Source organism: Cervus elaphus, chromosome 33, assembly GCF_910594005.1.
Source record: "Cervus elaphus chromosome 33, mCerEla1.1, whole genome shotgun sequence".
Taxonomy (NCBI): domain Eukaryota; kingdom Metazoa; phylum Chordata; class Mammalia; order Artiodactyla; family Cervidae; genus Cervus; species Cervus elaphus.
Window position 1 is genome coordinate 54262117 of NC_057847.1, and position 18799 is coordinate 54280915.

At 36.8% G+C, this 18799-nt stretch overlaps 1 protein-coding gene across 7 annotated transcripts in view; it reads left to right on the forward strand.

Moving 5' to 3' along the window:
- Positions 1-18799, forward strand: part of GTDC1 (glycosyltransferase like domain containing 1) — a 449516-nt gene that overhangs the window by 95249 nt on the left and 335468 nt on the right. For 5 of the 7 annotated variants that reach the window (XR_006339543.1, XR_006339544.1, XM_043894880.1 and 2 more), the window contains one exon: positions 16525-16728. Coding sequence is in view for 5 of the 7 variants with exons in the window: in XM_043894880.1 (XP_043750815.1) it covers positions 16550-16728 (179 nt within the window). In the remaining 2 variants the exon portion in view is untranslated. Of the gene's footprint in view, positions 1-11295; positions 11362-16524; positions 16729-18799 lie in introns of all 7 variants that reach the window. The other 2 variants (XM_043894878.1, XM_043894879.1) reach the window with 1 other exon arrangement.

The following is an 18799-nucleotide window of genomic DNA, read 5'->3' on the forward strand; positions in this document are numbered from 1 at the left end:
GTTGGCAAAGTAATGTCTCTGCTTTTTAATATGCTGTCTAGGTTGGTCATAACTTTTCTTCCAAGGAGCAAGTGTCTTTTAATTTCGTGGCTGCAGTCACCATCTGCAATGATTTTGGAGCCCCCCCAAAAAAAAGTATGTCACTGTTTCCCTGTCTATTTGCCATGAAGTGATGGGACCAGATGCCATGATCTTAGTTTTCTGAATGTTGAGTTTTAAGCCAGCTTTTTCACTCTCCTATTTCACTTTCATCAAGAGGCTCTTTAGTTCTTCTTTGCTTTCTACTATAAGGGAGGTGTCATCTTCATATCTGAGGTTATTGATATTTCTCCTGGCAATCTTGATTCCAATTTGTGCTTCATCCAGTCCAGCATTTCTCATGATGTACTCTGCATATAAGTTAAATAAGCAGAGTGACAATATACAGCCTTGATGTACTCCTTTCCCAATTTGGAACCGGTCTGTCATTCCATGTCTAGTTCTAACTATTGCTTCCTGACCTGCATACAGATTTCTCAAAAGGCAGGCCATTGAGTTAATGTTTATTTTTTTATTTATGTTTAAAATAACAGTTTTATTGAGATATAATTCACATGTCATAAAATTCAGCTGTATCAAGTTTACAATCAAATTAATATTTATTGAGTATCCATTCTCCTGTTGCCTGTATCTAATACAGGAAATATCTGAGTGGTTATGAGAGGAGACAGTCTTTTAAGATAGTGTCTCTTGTAGTTGGATAGCCAATCAGTCTTTTTCTTTTCTTAAACATGTGTAACACATATGGATGATTATGCAGTACATTTTTCTGCTTTGTTAGTACAGACACTTTGGAAGTTGTGTGAAGCTAGAAGTTCTTTTCAATTTTATTCACCGTAATTGAATATTTCCTCTCATTTCAAGACCCGTACCTAATTATTTAAGGCTCAAATTAATTTTGACATTTTGCTTGAACTTGATTTAAAACTTTGAGCTCATGCTATACCTACCCATGTTCCTATTCAAAACCATAAGTACCAAAATAGTATTTTAGTTCCTAACACACTGTCTAAATATGCCTCTAGTTTTCCTACATATAGTAAATAAAGATCTTGATCTGTTTGCAATTATTTAGTAATTCAAGTACATTTTAAATTAATTATTTTATTTCAAGCATTAGACAAGCAATATGTGCAAAATCAAATTATAGTGTTTGTGACTAACCCTAACTCCACTAGTTTAGCCCTTGATGATAGTTTTTAATGAGTTTCAAATAGAAAAAGTGGTTAAAATGATTTGAAGACCACTTGCAATCTCCTGGAGGGGAGTAAGTCTTCAGAAACTGGGAAGTAGTCTGTCATTTCAGACAGTTTGGCCTCCTTCCCTAAAGTTAAGAAAAATTTATAGTTTCTTTTAATTGCAAGTTGAAACAAATTCAATGAGGATAACTTGAAGAATAAAATGAAGCACGAGAAAAACAAAATTACTCGTAGTTCTACCATAAATGATTATTTATGCCTACATGTCTGCATGTATGCATCTTCATGCTCATCTAAGTCATTTCATCATATATTTTTGTATATTCATTTCATGCAGTCGTACAATAGTTGAGACATTTTCCCATGCCAATAAGCAGTTTTGTTTTTTTTTTTTTTAATCACACCACAGAGTATAATCTTAGTTCCTTGACCAGGGATTGAACCTGCATACCTTTTGTGGAAGTGTGGGGTCTTAACCACTGGACTGCCAAGAATTCACAGTAAACAGTTTCTATTATAATTTTTGATCATTAATCATTTGATCATCAGAGATTCCCCCCACCTCTTTTTTTTTGATATTTTGGTTGCTTTCAATTTTGGGCAAGGGCTTTAATTAAAAGATTCTTGACAAGTTGCAGAGTTAGTTCTTATAAGGAGTTTTGAATTAAAAGATATGCATAGTTTTAAAGCCTTTTGTATTATGTTCTAATGTGAAAGGACATTTTAATCCTCCCAAGCAAATCTAGCATTATGCATTAGTAGAGTAGGCACCAGCCTTCAGGACTTGAGAAGTGTCCTTTAATTCACAAACTATCCTGATTTACAGTTGACCCTTGAACAACTCGTTTGACCTGCGCGGGTCTGCATATACTGAGATATTTTTCAGTAGTAAATACTGCAGTCCTCTGGGTCTGTGGTTGGTTGAATTCACACATTGAGAGGAACCTACTATGAATTATACATGGATTAACCCCCTCTTCCTCTTGTCGTTCATGGGTCAACTGTACTTTGCAGATGGCTGAAATTTCATCATCACCTGTTGCTCCTTTGTCATATACAGGTCATCCCAGGAAAGGTAACACATTGTGCCCCTCAGACATTTACTCTAAACAATTTGAAGGAATTTATCTGATATTTTAAATTTAGGTCTTGCAAGTATAGTTTAGAAACAAAGCAGGAAAAGGAACATTCAACCAGAGAGATAATAAGCAAAAACAAGGTATTCTTTACTTCATTCAGTTCTACTAAGATCAATTGAAGAACTATTATATGAAATACATGATATTATACACCTAGTTTTAGGAGTTTAAGTTATAATCTCTCTCTACAGTGATTCAGGCTATTTGTTGACTTTGAATGCTAATTAATCTAGTAGAGAGACTTAGAGTCCCAGATAAGGTAGGCATATATGCCAGATAGGGATGCAAGGGAGAATTAATTAACTCTCAGGCTACCTTACTCTATTTGAATGCACTATTTGCAAACCATTAACTTACTTACTTAAGAGATGGTAAGGTTGCAGAATGTGGCTTTGAGTAGTTTGCAAAGAATGCTGTGTACTGTAAGGTCTGCCTCATTAGACAAAATATTTGTATTGTTGGAATGTCTCCTTGAAAAACCATTTGATAAAGAGATAATAGTGACAAACAAGGCCACTAGATAGATAAAAGTCATAGTGCTTGCTCCAATCAGGAAACTTTGAGCTATTGCTTCTTATCTTCTTTAGTGGAAACTTTTGTGTCAGATGATATGGGCAAGCCTGTACAAAACTATGGAGAATAGTAGACCTTCTAGAAATTATCCATCCTTGTCTGCATAATGCCTTTACTTTACTCAACAGACTCATTCCTAAATACCTTCATGATATTAAAATCCCAGTCTATTATTATCAGACTGACTCTTTTTCTTATAATAGTGAGTAGCTAATGATATGCTCCTTGTAATATTTAAAAATAGTGATACAGCTCTTATTACCACATCTATTAGCCCCAGATTTACTCAGCCCTGGTCTAAACTGGGTTTCTGGACTTTTAAAAATTTATCTGTAGTAACAATCTCTAGACTCTATCTAGAGATGATTTCATAAGTCACCAATAAATGTCTTAGACTGTTGGCAAATCAGAAGCTGCTTAAGAAATATATGACAACTAGAACAAAACCTGCTGCAGTAAACAAATGGAAGAAAATGCACTTTTAACTAATGCTATTTCTAATAAATTTCTGTATTCCTGTGGAACTTTGGAGATGAGAAGTGTTACTGAATATTTTAATTGATACATCTTTATGATTTTATTGATTTGGATTTTAAAGGACAGATTCTAATCTTGCCTTTCCCTCATATTTCCTAATACCATTTAAAAAAGCATGTTACTGCAGGGTACTTTCATTGATACAAAATGAATATTAAAATCTTAAAGGTATCTAACATCAGTACTAAGGATTTCTATTTCTAGCCCTCTAATCCTCTATAGAAATTTATCTTTTGTCTCCGAACTGTTTGCCTGATATTCTTTTGCCCCTGGATTTTGTTTTTCTTTTAAGTTGATTTCCCTCACTGATAAACAGATTGGATCGTGAGATTATGTCCTTTTTATTTTTCAGTGGAAGTGAGTAAATCCAGAACATTATGCTTAGTGACATTTATTTCAACTCATCAGGGGAATGCCACCCATGTTTGCTTGGGTTGCTGTACTTCAAATAGGACATTGAGAATGTATTTGTGTTAGAGTAACCTTGCTATTTCAGTTTCAGAATTAACTGAAAATGTGATATGTGCCTCCTACTAGGAGAGGGAACGTCTCAACAATTTTTGGCTTAGTTAATACAGAGTAAGTTCTTAGAAGATGTTAGAGTGAGACACGCTAGCACTGGGGTAGTTAAGAACCAGTCATTTTATTTTAAATTTCTATGGTGTGTATATTTATAATTACCTTGCACAAACCAGGTCTGAGTTAAAATTTGGCATAGAAGTCAATGTAGGGTAGCAAGATAATGCCTCTGTCTAATAAAAAAATGTCAGTCTAATGATTAACCAGTTGAATCCTTCAGTTATAGACTTGACTGTCCTAGGGTTAAATATTCTTATGGAGTCCAGTCAGGGAGAGAAGGTAGAGTTGCCCATGATGTGAAACATGACTTCTAAACACCTCACCAGGACTGTTGGCAGAACTGGTTTCCTTAGAAAGTGTATCATTTTGAATATGATAAAATGCTACCTCTTATATTTAGATGATGATAGAATGTGTGCATTAAGTTATGTTTGTGAGAATAAATAGTAATTAGTGGTAGTAAAGGGTGAGTATTTGTGACTTTGAATGAATTAGGAAGAAATTATCAAGGCCGCTGTTAAGGGGTTTTATGGTTTATTGACTCAACCACATTTGTTGAACAACTTCTGTTTGCTGCTTGCTGAGGGTCTAGTGGTAGCCAAGTAGACCTGTTCAGTATCCTCATGGAACTTAATATCCAGGGGAGGAAATGGGTCTTATATAATCACTCATGTAAATATGGTCTACAGGGAGTAAGTACTGAGAAGTACTACAGATTGTTTTATCAAGGGGACTTGGACTTTGTTTAATGGTGACTGTAGCAGATTATGAAATAGACTGAACATAGCCCTATGCCTGACCTCTTCCCCTCCCACTCCATACCCCATTCTTGTTATATGCATCTTGGATATTGTCCTTCATCCATCCTGTTATCCTCTTAAAAAGTTGCCAGTCTAGAGCTGGTGGGTAATGGATAAAGGTTGTGAGGGAAAGGGAGAGGACTGATTATGCTGGACTCAGGAAGAAATCACAGAAGTTTGAGATTTGTGATCCTAACTATTTGATGTTCAGTTCTGTGTGACTTCCCTGGTGGCTCAGACAATATAGCATCTGCTTGCAATGCGGAAGACCTGGGTTCGATCCCTGGGTCAGGAAGATCCTCTGGAGGAGGAAATGGCAACCCACTCCAGTACTCTTGCCTGGAAAATCCCATGGACAGAGAATCCTGGTAGGCTACAGTGAATGGGGTTGCAAAGAGTCGGACACAACTGAGCGACTTCTCTCTCTCTCTCTCTCTGTCTATGTGACTTATATCACCGATGTCCTAGATTTACAGAATAATGGGAGTTATCATTAAATATGTTTGTTGTTGTTTAGTCACTAAGTCATGTCTGACTCTTGCAACCCCATGACTATAGCCTACCAGGCTCCTCATGGGATTTCCCAGGCAAGAATACTGGAGTGAGTTGCCATTTCCTCCTCCAGGAGATCTTCGTGACCTAAGGATTGAACCTTTGTCTCCTGCAATTTGCAGGAAGATTCTTTACTGAGCCCCTGAGAGAGCCCCAATATTAACCATATTATACAATAAATGTGTTTATCATCGTATAGTGACATTTACATCCCATGAACATATACATTTATACTGCAATATATTATTTACATAATAATATGTTGTTATTTAATGCAAAAACTACCTAGACTAGGAAATGGAGGCATCTTTTACTTAGGTCGTATCATATGCCTGGAGTGAAGTACAATGGGAAAATATGTGAATATGGGGTTAGAAACTCTGAGTTTAAACCCTTGCTCTATCACATTAAAAAAATTTTTTTTAAAATTAAACATTAGATTTTTAATTTTTAAGTTAAACATTAAGCATTTTAATTTTTAAATTCTATTTTATTATTATTTTTTATTGGACTGTAGTTGCTTTATAATGTTATGTTAGCGTGTGCTGTAGAGCGAAGTGAATCGGCTACATGTATACATATATCCCCTCCTTTTTGGATTTCCTTCCCACTTAGGTCACCGCGGAGCGCTGCGTAGAGCTCCTTGTGCTCTACCGTGGGTTCTCATTAGTTGTCTGTTTCATAGGTAGCAGTGTATATGCGTCAATCCCAGAATTCTATTCATTCTACTCCTGCCTCCTCACTCAGTGTCTGTGTGTTTGTTCTCTGCATCTGTGTCTCTATTTCTGCTTTCTGAAAAAGTTTATCTGTACCGTTTTTCTGGATTCCACATATATGTGATATTTGTTTTTTCGGTCACTTATTCTTCAGTTCCAGCAGTCTCTATTTTCTCTTCTGTCAAAGAGAAGTGGTGGAACAGTGGCCCCAGCCTTCCTTCCACCTATGATTTTGCAATTCACCCTGGTTTCTGCACCTAGGTATCCATATCTGAATGGGTCATGTAGCCCCATTTTCTCCCACTGAACTGATTTGCAGCCTGTTTCAGGAAGGTGGAAGGCTTGGAGAATTGCCATCTTGAGAAAGCAAATGCATTATTCATCTTGTCAAACTTTTATAAAATGCATAATTGTTGGCAGAAAGTATTTTAAAATGCCTTTTTTTCTTCCCCATTAAATAAAAGCCTAATTACTAAACGTGGAATGGGATCTCCAGATTGATGATGAGGGAATTGGTTTCTCATCCTACTTCCATGTCTAGTATTAAACTAGGATGACAAGAGATCAAACAGAATAAAAAACTGTAGGTGATTTTCAAAATTCATGGATCTCACAGATATTCTCTGAGGCCATGAAACTTGCTTTGGCCTAGAATTCAATTGCTTATGGTATTTCTCCCTCTTCTTTAATCACAGTTACTTCTGTTGTATTAGTAGGTTAGGATAAACACATATCTACATGAAAATAAGTTACTCATCTCAGTAAATTCTGATTTCTGTGAACAGTAAGAAAAAAGAATAAAGATAAAATGTATTCAGATGTACTAGCTATTTGATTTAGTCTAGGCTTCAGGAATATGGAAATCATTAATAATGGAAACAGGTATAGTGCTACTGCCTGACACTGATTTGCTCAGGACTGGTGTTAAGGTGAAAGCAGTGTTACTTCTTTAAAGCCAGAATCAACTTCCCATTTCCTCCTAATCTTCAGTTCAGCTTTACAAAAAGCTTAGTGACATTCACTACGTAGCAGATCCTGGGGTAGCCCTTTGAGAAAACAATGACATGGTCCCTTATCTTCCAAATTTTTTACAGCCCCATAGGAAGCAGAATGCAGAAATAGAGTGAAAAAAGTCTGATGATACCGTACAAAATAGAAAACAAGTCATGTTTATGAGATGTTCCGGGAAAGGCTTCATAGAGTTGGTGATTGATGTGCAGAAATTTTAAGAAAATTTCATCAGGTGAACTTGAAGAAGAGACTGATGGAAGAAAGACAAAGATGTGATGTCACAGAAGTTGACACCTGCTCCGATGACACTGGGGAAGTAGAGGAAGCGGATTGAAGTGGGAGAAGGGGAAGCAAGGCTGTAGTGAAAAGAAAGGAATAGGCCCGAAAAGGAAGGTCGTAACTGCCATGTCTAGCGCCTTGAATTTTGTCCTTAGGTGATGGAGATATGGAAGGTATGTGAGCTTGTCACTTCATGATCAGAGTTGCATTTTGGATGATTATTTGTGGCTGGATTATGGAGGATGGCGTGTTGGGAACCAGATTGCGTGGTGGCATGGAGACCCAGTTAAAAGGGTAATGCAATAGTTCGAATGAGTGATGAGATAATTTTCTGGTATAAAATATTCTATTGATTCATAAATTCGCTGCCACATTTTAAAATGTCAGCAAATTGAAAAAATCTTAGTATTCAGTAGAACTAATTCATTGCTGGTTTTATAGTTTAAAATTATTCATGAAATTGATAGCAATGAAAAATTGAAAGGAGGTTAGTATTTTGTCAGTAGAATTAAACCAGTATACTCACAAAAATTTTCAAAGTTATAATTTTGCTATATAATGTTGAATATAACTTTAAAAAATGTAAGGTAATGAATTTGTAATATATATACATATATATACATACATATATATATGTACACACACATCTAGTTGTTAGTAGAAATTATATATGTGTGAAAATAAGTGAATAATAAATCATAATGTTGGTACAGGTAGGTATCTGTCGAATTTGCATTTGTTAGTTATAACCAGGATTTTTTGTTAACCCAAGTCATGGCATAAGTAATGGATATTTTTGAGCAGAAAGTTAAATCCCAAATCTAGAAAGAATGAAAATATTTGTCATGGAAAATTAAATAGCCATATATGCATATAAGATTATAATTTTAAAAGAGCATGTGTTAAAAGATCATTGCAAATCATATGTTTGGAACAGCATGCTTGAAAATAGCTTTAGATTGTCTCACAAATGGTGTAGCATATAAATCTTACCAAATTTTGCTTCGGGTGCATAAATCCTCACTTAGTTACCACAACAAGAAACAAAAGTCAGAGTTGATGGAATTAGAATATCCGTAGCCTTGTGGGGGAATGGAATAGAATTTTCTGCCACATCTTTTTCAGTATGAATTTAAGGCTTAGAAAAAAATGTTGCTATTTAAATACACAGTTGTGTACAAGTTATTATAAACGTTAGGCCGTATGCCCCATGATCAAATAATGAAATAATGATCAGTTTCTGTTGTACATTATTTTCAATTCAAACTAATGCTCAGGATCTGATTTCATGCCTTACTGTTTGTCAGACTTTTCTTTATTTATGTATAATATTATCAGTGCCTATAATTTTAGGATTGCGAGTTTTTTGCACTGCATTTGATGTCTGATTATTTATCAGTCTGCAGAGATTACATTGAGGCTTTAGAGGTTAGGATGTATTTGCTATGAATGACTTTTATGAAATTTTAAAAAATAACTTTTTCATAGGATCTGTTTATCCTTGTCTCTTTTTTCCCTGCATGTGATCATAGAATGTTTTATAATACTTTGAGGAAACTTCTTTATTCAATAGTAAAATATATTTTTACTGCATATTTCCCTCAGTAGGTTCTGTTAGGGGAATCATTGATGACATGTTTCAAAGCAGAAATCTTTTCATGCTTTTTATTTTTTTTACTATTTAATGAGATTTCAGGTATATTTTAACAACTGGGGTTTCCCTGATGAATCATTAAAATAAGTGAGTGGGCTGGAAGGTAACATGAACTTTTTTCTTAGCGCTACCCTGTTTTACTATGCTGGGTTACTGGTTGCTTTTTAAATAGAACCTGGGTGTGTTGGACTTGGTGGGTGGAGGTTCAGAAGGGAAGAAGGGAAAGGGTCAGTTAGAAAATACCAGGTAAATCTCTGATAACCTACTGGGAAATCCGACTCAAATTCTACTTTCCTCAATGTACTCCATTTTGTATTTAAGCTCTCTATATTTGCTCTGCCAAACTCAACTTTCCAAATACTGTGTATAGGCAAATAGAAAATATATTTCCAGCAGTTGATTGAAGTTTAAGGTATTAAGCCATATGTGGATTAGCCTGTGGAGTCAATTTCTCATGTGTGTGGGATTAAAACCGTTAAAACCCTCATCACCGAAACCATACCTTCCCACAACTAATGGTGCTAAGGTGTCTGTGGAATATTTTAATACAACAGGTCCTCTAATTTAAAATTGTTACTTGGTATTTGGTTGGAAAATTATTTGAATATTAAAGGTAACTGCACTGACATCATATATGAGGGCTAGTTATGGGATTCTAATGTAACTTAGGTTTAGTTTTTAAAAATCCACATGAGATATTTATACATAGTACATCTTTTTCTATGTCAGTGGCATATTGCAAATTTCCTTTAGCTATTACTGTTAAAAGCAACAACAACAAAAAAACTCAACTACCACAGCAGTTGTCACTGCTGGAGGAGGTAGACAGAAATGTAGTTTACCTTGAAAGTGATCATGGCTTAGTGAATAAAGAAATTGGGTCAAGTTTAAAATAAATGCAAGTACTATGACAAAAGTTTTTAATACAGATTTTAAAATATTCACAGCATTGGTTTCAGGCTACTTTTGTTCTTGGTGATTTTATCAATGCATTATTATTTTTAATTGAGATGACTCTAATGGCACCTTTTCATTTTGGTCAAAATATTTATATAAAATACTATCATAATTTTTCATTTTGTATTCCCTCACATTCTTACTTGTGAATGTAAATTTTTTGAAAAGTAGGTAATTCTCAGATCATTTTGACCTCTGATGATCTTAAATAAAACTTGAAGTGGTTTAAAATTCCTATGTCCAAGCTATCACTTTGACTCATTTTATATTGCTAATTTAATGTTTAGCATTTAACCATGTATCATTAAATCATAGTATTGATAATGAATTAAATTTTTGTAAAGCTTTAATAGTGTAGCAGATTCTCATTCATCTGGTGTCACTGGGGGATAAAATATGCTGAAGATGAGGTTTTTTTTTTTTTTAGAACTGAAGCTTACTTATTTAAGCAGGAAAACTTATAAGTTGTTAAGAACTTATCTGAGACATTTTTCATACTCTTTTAGAGAGTATGAACAGATTGTCTATTTACTCATAAAATATCTCATTCTAGTGTCATGTAGAAAGGACATGGGCTTTCTGTTTGGTGTTTATTCTCCAGTGTAGGAAGTTTTTTGTTTGTTGGTTTCTTCCTTTGAAAATACCACACTCATAATTTTTATATACTTACTCTGTTTAATTGTTTCAGGGCTTATCATCTGTGGTAGTACCTGTACTATTACTTTAATGGATTCGTAAATCCAGGCACCTCAGTAAGACATTTGGCTACCTGTAGCCTCACCAGCATCATTTGGCAAATATCTGGCCACAGCCTCCTGCCATGGAGGGAACGCTGTCATCCTGTGGAGCAAGGACTTTCAGTGTTAAGGCCCTGTTACTTCTGCTCCGCTCACTCACTCTCCAGTAGCCATCGCTCTAGGTGCAAAATTGTCTGTATTCCTTCCTTCATGAGCACCTCTAGTGTCAGGGTGACCATTTGTAGTTTTCTGAGCTTATTGCTAAAATGGGCAAATGGTGTACTCCCTTTGTCTTTTAGTAAATTCCAGCATAACAGCAAAGGTTCTTTTTTTACGCAGTGTTTTTTTTTTTTTTAAACTACTGCTCATATGTTTCCAGCAGTGTTTCTAAAACAAAACAAGCACAGTGAAAGTATTTGAGCTGTTCTTTAATGTGCTATAATGACATTTGGTTTGAATCTTATGTTTAAAAATCAGCTTCCCCTCTTTTGCTTGCACCTAATGGGAATCATCTTTCTGCCAGGTTGTGCTTAAAGAAGACTATAAGGGAAGAACATATTTTCTTCTTGCCGCAAACATTGCAGTAGAAGTAAGTGGGGAACTGCCAGGATATGTCTGTCTCCACAAAACAAGCAGAACAAATTTCCATGAATCAAAGCCACTAAGTATAGTTTTCAGAGATGGTAGGACATAGTTACTTTCCCTCGAAAAATACCCCAAATGCAGGCACACCCTTTGGCCACTAGAAGAATGTTTCAGTAAACGCTAGTTCAAACCTGTACATTTCACTCTTCTGACTGAGCTATTAAAGGGGTGGAAATCTACTATAACTATAATCTTTTTTCCCCTTTTCTATTTTTCAACCTCCCACATGCTTGGTGTTCAGTTCTGCTTACTGAGTGTCTTGAATCTGCAGCGGCACCTACACGCACTGCCTCCACAGTGGCTGATGGTTTGCAGATAACTCATGATTCAGACCTGTAAGAAACATCTGTAACTGCAGGGCATGACATGTGCTCTAGATTAATCATGGAAAAGGGCAGAGTAATGAAGAATCAGAATGCTTTTTTTTCCCCCCGAATATTAATGTTGCTTTGAGATTATATGAGTGGAATATTCACTAGAGTGGTTTATATCACCCTCTATCACTTGGGGAAGTATCTCGGGTCATTATTATAAGAAGCTCTTACAGATCTTTTAAGCATATACACAGCATATACACCTTAGTGTGACTAGGTCAGAGGAAATAAAGCAAGATAGTAGATATGTGTCATGTGATGCAGTGAGCAAATTAATGTTAAACTGCTTGTATTTTTTCTTGAAAATCTTGATATGATTTTAAAAATTGCCTTTCATTGGTTTCTCTTTTGCTTTCTAGAAGTTTCAACCATTTGAAGGGCAAATGGCTACCATTTTGTTAAACTTTGGAGGCTGTTTATTAATGTACTGTATACAGCATCATACAGATGAAGTCTCCAGACAACCTGAAATAATTAAGCTGCATAGCTCAGTCTCTGAGCTTACTTTTTCCTCAGACAATATGCAGTACTCTCCAATTCATATTTGAAATACAAGCTGCTGAAGAGGAATGGTTAACACCCAGTTCAGTTAAGTTCAGCCGCTCAGTCATGTCCGACTCTTTGCGACCCCATGGACTGCAGCACACCAGGCTTCCCTGTCCTCACCAACTCCCGGAGCTTGCTCAAACTCATTGAGTCAGTGATACCGTCCAACCAGCTCATCCTCTGGTGTCCCCTACTCCTTCTGCCTTCAGTCTTCCCCAGCATCAGGGTCTTTTGCAAGGAGTCAGTTCTTCACATCAGGTAGCCAAAGTATTGGAGTTTGAGCTTCAGCATCAGTCTTTCCAATGAATATTCAGGACTGATTTCCTTTAGGATGGACTGGTTGGATTTCCTTGCAGTCCAAGAGACTCTCAAGAGTCTTCTCCAACACCACAGTTCAAAAGCATCAGTTCTTCGGTGCTCAGCTTTCTTTATGGTCCAACTCTCACATCCATACATGGTTACTGGAAAAACCATAGCTTTGACTAGACGGACCTTTGTTGGCACAAAGTAATGTGTCTGCTTTTTAATGTGCTGTCTAGATTGGTCATAGCTTTCCTTCCAAGGAGCAAGCATCTTTTAACTTCATGGCTGGAGTCACCATCTACAGTGATTTTGGAGCCCCCAAAAATAAAGTCTGCCACTGTTTCCATTGTTTCCCCATCTATTTGCCATGAGATGGGACCAGATGCCATGATCTTTATTCTTTGAATGCTGAGTTTTGAGCCAGCTTTTTCACTCTCCTCTTTCACTTTCATCAAGAGGCTCTTTAGTTCCTCTTCGCTTTCTGCCATAATGGTGGTGTCATCTGCATCTCTGAGGTTATTGATATTTCTTCTGGCAATCTTGATTCCAGCTTGTGAGTCATCCAGCCCAGCATTTCACATAATGTACTCTGCATATAAGTTAAATAAGCAGGGTGACAATATCCAGCCTTGACATACTCCTTTCCCAATTTGGAACCTGTCCTTTGTTCCATGTCTGGTTCTAACTGTTGCTTCTTGACCTGCATACAGATTTCTCAGGAGGCAGGCAAGGTGGTCTGATATTCCCATCTCTTTAAGAATTTTCCACAGTTTGTTGTGATCTGCAAAGTAAAGGCTTTGGTGTAGTCAATAAAGCAGAAGTAGATGTTTTTTAGAACTCTCTTGCTTTTTCTGTGATCCAACGGATGTTGGCAATTTGATCTCTGGTTCCTCTGCCTTTTCTAAATCCAGCTTGAACATCTGGAATTTCTTAGTTCATGTATTGTTGAAACCTTGCTTAGAGAATTTTGAGCATTACTTTGCCAGTGTGTGAGATGAGTGCAATTGTGTGGTAGTTTGAACATTTTTTGGCATTGCCTTTCTTTGGGATTGGAATGAAAACTGACCTTTTCCAGTCTTGTGGCCACTGCTGAGTTTTCCAAATTTGCTGGCATATTGAGTACAGCACTTTCACAGCATCATCTTTTAGGATTTGAAATAGCCCAGCTGAAATTCCATCACCTCCAGTAGCTTTGTTTGTAGTGATGCTTCCTAAGGCGCACTTGACTTTGGACTCCAGGATGTCTGGCCCTTGGTGAGTGATCACACATCATGGTTATCTGGGTCATGAAGATCTTTTTTGTATAGTTCTTCTGTGTATTCTTGCCACCTCCTCTTAATATCTTCTGCGTTAGTTAGGTCCATAACATTTCTATCCTTAATTGTGCCCATCTTTGCATGAAATGTCCCCTTGGTATCTCTAATTTTCTTGAAGAGATCTCTAGTCTTTCCCATTTTATTGTTTTCTTCTTTTTCTTTACATTGATCACTGAGGAAGGCTTTCTTATCTCTCCTTGGTATTCTTTGGAACTCTTCATTCAAATGTGTATCTTTCCTTTTCTCCTTTGCCTTTTGTTTCTCTTCTTTTGTCAGCTATTTGTAAGGCCTCCTCAGACAACCATTTTGCCTTTTTGCATTTCTTTTTCTTGGAAATGGTCTTGATCTTTGTCTCCTGTACAATGTCACAAACCTCTGTCCATAGTTCTTCATGTACTCTATCAAATCTAATCCATTGAATCTAACACCCACTGCCTTTCAATTGCCTATTCACATTTCTTTGGTGAATAGGGAGCTGTGATTGAAAAGAACTGATTTTAAAATGCTGGAGGATTCTATCTTTACTCCTTAGGTCCTGGTGGCTCAGACAGTAAAGACTCTGCCTGGATGCAAGAGACCCCGAGTTAGATCCCTGAGTCAGGAAAGTCCCCTGAAGAAGGGATTGGAACCCACTCCAGTATTCTTGGCCTGGAGAATCCCTTGGACAGGGGAGCCTGGCAGGCTGTAGTTCATGAAGTCGCAAAGAATTGGACATGACTGAGTGACTAACATACACACACACACACACACGCTAGCTGGTTTAGCCTAATACCTGGCAGTGGGGGAGCGAGTTGGGAAGTACCTAATTACTGTGTCAGCTACTGTGCTTCAATTTTATCCTCACAACACATCTCTGAGGTTAATGCTATTATCCCCATTTTAGAGAAGGTGAGACTAAGTCCTGCATGTTAGGTAACTTGTTCAAGGTCATACAGCTAGGATGTGGCAAAGCTGACCTTCGAACCTGTATCATCCTGACCCAAGGATTCATGCCTTTCCCGCATGAGGAACACTGCTTCCTATTTTGCATATAAGTGAAATATGTTTGTATATCACTGCCCAAAATGCTCGTTGGATGATTTAGATATCAAGGAATAAGATTTTCACTGCAGTTATTTCTTTGAGAACCATTTGAGACTTTCTGCTTTGAAATTCAATTTAAGCAGACATTTCCTTGACTGAGCAAGGTAAAGCACAGTTTTCTTAGTATCATCATTGAGTTTTTGGGACTAATAATTTTGTGCAGCAGCATTATTACGGAAAGCAATAATGGTGCTTAATGAATGGTGTTTACTTAAGTCATAAAAGAGAATTCATACATGGAATATTTTTTAAACAATGTAGTTGTTATATACTGAGTGATATTTCTTGTTTACTTCTTATAGGAAATAGCATATAATTTGAAATACATATAAAAGTTTTTATATTCATACATATATTTTTATTTCACTGAGCACATTAGCAAAAGTCGTATTATTAAAGTAAAAAGTTGCTTGACAGCCACTTCTTTGTGATGAAAATTTTACCACATCTTTAGTAGCAGTGTTACTTATCGCTCTTAATGCTTTTGTTGTTTAAAGAAAGATTGTAGAAATTTTGCTGTTCACAAGCATGTAGCTTTACCCTATTTTTTCCGTCTTCCTTTGGGGGTGGGATATTGACAATAGTGAGGAACTGTCACGTGTCTCAAGAAATTGTATCCTAAAGATTTTTAACACTAGAGAGTTGATATTTGAGTATGAATGTGTGTTCTTTTAAATATGGATTCATTGGAGGCACTGGTAGCTGATGAATTGATAGATGGATTAACATGAGCATTCCAGAATCACAGAATTGCTGAACTGGAAGGGGCCATACAAATGAAGGACTCCTGTAGTGGCATTCTTAGTTAGGACATGAGTTCAGTGACTATCCAAGTCCAGATAGAACTGTGGTCCAAGGTAGTGCTGAAGTTACTGAGTCAGGGTCACAGCCTTTCCATCCAGGAAATGAGACATCGCAGTAGGAGGGGACTTTAAATTTCCTGGGATAGGAGAAGAAACAGTCATTTGGAAGTAATCTTAGGACATGAAGAAAACAGAAATTAGAAAAATAAAGCATCTTTCTTTCCTCTTATGAAGGTGAATGGTGTAAAAATATTGATTACCAAATACAAATCTCATGTTACATATTAAAAAAAAAATTGGAACAAGGACTTCCCTGGTTGCTCAGTGCTTGGGGAGTCCAGCTTCTGGTGCAGGTGGTGTGGGTTTGATCCCGGTTTGGGGAACTAAGACGCCACATGCTGCAGGCCACCTGAGCCCATGTGACACAACGAGGGAGAAGCCTATATACCTCAATGAAAGATCCCACATGTCACAACTAAGATTTGATGCAGCCAAAAATAAATAAATAAATATGAAAAAAAGGGAAGATACCATAAAACAAATTAAAAAAGAATAAACCTATTTAAAAATGTGTCTGTAAATGATTTTATTTACTTTCTGGATATAATATTTGAACATATTTATTTTAAAACAGTTATATATATATGTATATTTGAATTTCTTTTTTTTTCTTAATATCTAGGATCTGTGAAGGTTTGAAAGGGCCAATGAGTATTCTCATCATTGAGGCATTCTATGGTGGGTCCCATAAACAGCTGGTGGATCTGCTTCAAGAAGAGTTAGAAGACTCTGTCCTTCATACCCTGCCTGCAAAGAAATGGCACTGGAAAGCAAGGACATCAGCTTTGTACTTCTCTCAGAACATTCCCACCAGTGAGCGTTACAGGTAATGAAAGCCCAGGCTGCGTCTCCAGCCTGTTTCAAACGCACCTGTTCTAAGGAGCCTGCGACTCTGTTGGCCTCTGTGAGATTTCCTCCAACCGTGTAATTGGTCAGTATGACTACAGTAGCTATTCCTGTAGAGACAGCAGAGCAGCATTGACATTCTGAGGACACCTGGCTGGTAGGAATGTGGCCTCGTTTAGACCCTACATGCCTCTTCTCATTTGTCTTGTCCTTTTACCACATGCACGTGTGGGTGTATGATGACATTTTTTGGCCTGAGATGAGAGTTGATCTTGTGCATACTTTTTTTTTTTTTTACTTCCATGACCTCTCATGCCTCTTTGAGTGAGTATGCTGTTTTAGGGTGTCTGCTCTGTACTAGGAGCTAAGGTTGGAAAGATGGATATGACCAAGATGAATATGACTCTTATAGGCTTTTAAAGACTATTCAGTTAGAGATGGATATGCAAGTGCCATGAGAGTATGAAAAGGGGAGAAGTTGATTTCGACTGTGACAAGTTGGAGGTCGCTTTATAGAGTTGGTCAGCTTTGCTTACTCTGGAAGGATGAATAGAATTGGGGACACAGATCTCAGTTTTGAATTTTGCATCGTTAGGCAGTGGGAACTAGGGGGACCTATTAGAAAGTCTTGTGAGACACACGGAAAAGCTGAATGGGAGCTACTGATTCCATTTCAAGGAAACAAGTAGAATGAAATCCCCCTGGGACATCCCTACTGCCATGTGTCTCCTGATGGTTAAGTAGTGGATGATTATCCTACTGTGGTTTACATATCCGATGTTCTTACCACTCTGGGCCCTTCTGTGTAGGGCTACATTGATGTCGGCAGGAGTGAGGAGTGCCAGACTGATAATGAATGGAGTTCGAGACAGGTTGTTAGAGTGAGGGCACATTGCAAGCTGCAGTGCCCACCTTGGCTTCAGCAGCCATGTCCATCTGCTGCTGCTTGAAGGGTGGAGCAGTGACAAGGGAGAGAGCTTGAGATTGAGATTTAAATGTAGGTTGCTGTTCTTACTAGTAATTTGGGGGATTTAGAAAATAGCCCATTTGGTGTATGAAAACCATGCATCACCTCTGAAAATTCAGATTGTCAGATGAAACAGCAGTGAACATTCAAGTCATGTTGCTTGGAATTTAAAGGTAAAAGCTGTTTGGGGGCATGTTGAGAATTTTGTATTTTTCTAATCTAAAGTGTATTTTTCCTTACATAATTTAATGTTTTATATTCTGATGTCACCAAGTGAGTATTGTAGATTCACTAGTAGTATTAGAAATTTCAATGCATGTATCGATAAAAAATCTTAAGGGCAATGACAAGCCTATTGCTGTGTTAAGATCTGACTGTTGATAGTTGCTTTCACATCTCATTTAATTGTGTTTTCACAGTACCATTTGCATTATATTACTTAAGGTCAAGTGATCCTGTTGGTTTTATGGCACATTTTCATTTAACATTACCATTTGATATAATACATTCATACGTACCAAATGATATGATACATTTGTACAGTGATTTGAACATTGAAATGAACCATTTTTCTATCTGCTGTTAGATTTCATTTTGATTACGCAGTATTTCTGAATGGAATTATTGTATCACAAATATGTGTGTGTGGGTAGCATGCAGACAAACACTTCTGTGGGCATGGCTTCCCCACTCTGAAGTCTGAAGCATTTGAGGATGAACATCGTATTGGTTTTTGAAGCAGTCTTATTTGGGAGGTAGGTTTTTGGAATATGATAATGTGGAGTTTTACTTTCTGATAACCATAAGCTCTAGGTCCTATCAGTGGTGTCTGTGGTCTTTCAAGCTCAGCCATTTAAGCTGAAGTTAATGGTACTTATTAACCTAATCAGACTTCACTTAAAGATATACCTCACTAGTCTAACTTACAGTTATATTTGACTAGGGTTAACTTACCTACTCTTTACCAAATAACCTTTTTGAACACTTTTAGAAAAATAGCAGCAGCTTGCAAACTTATACTAAGTTAAAAAAATATGCTCACTCAACCCTAGATTGAAGTGCAAGAATGACATTTTGTTATACC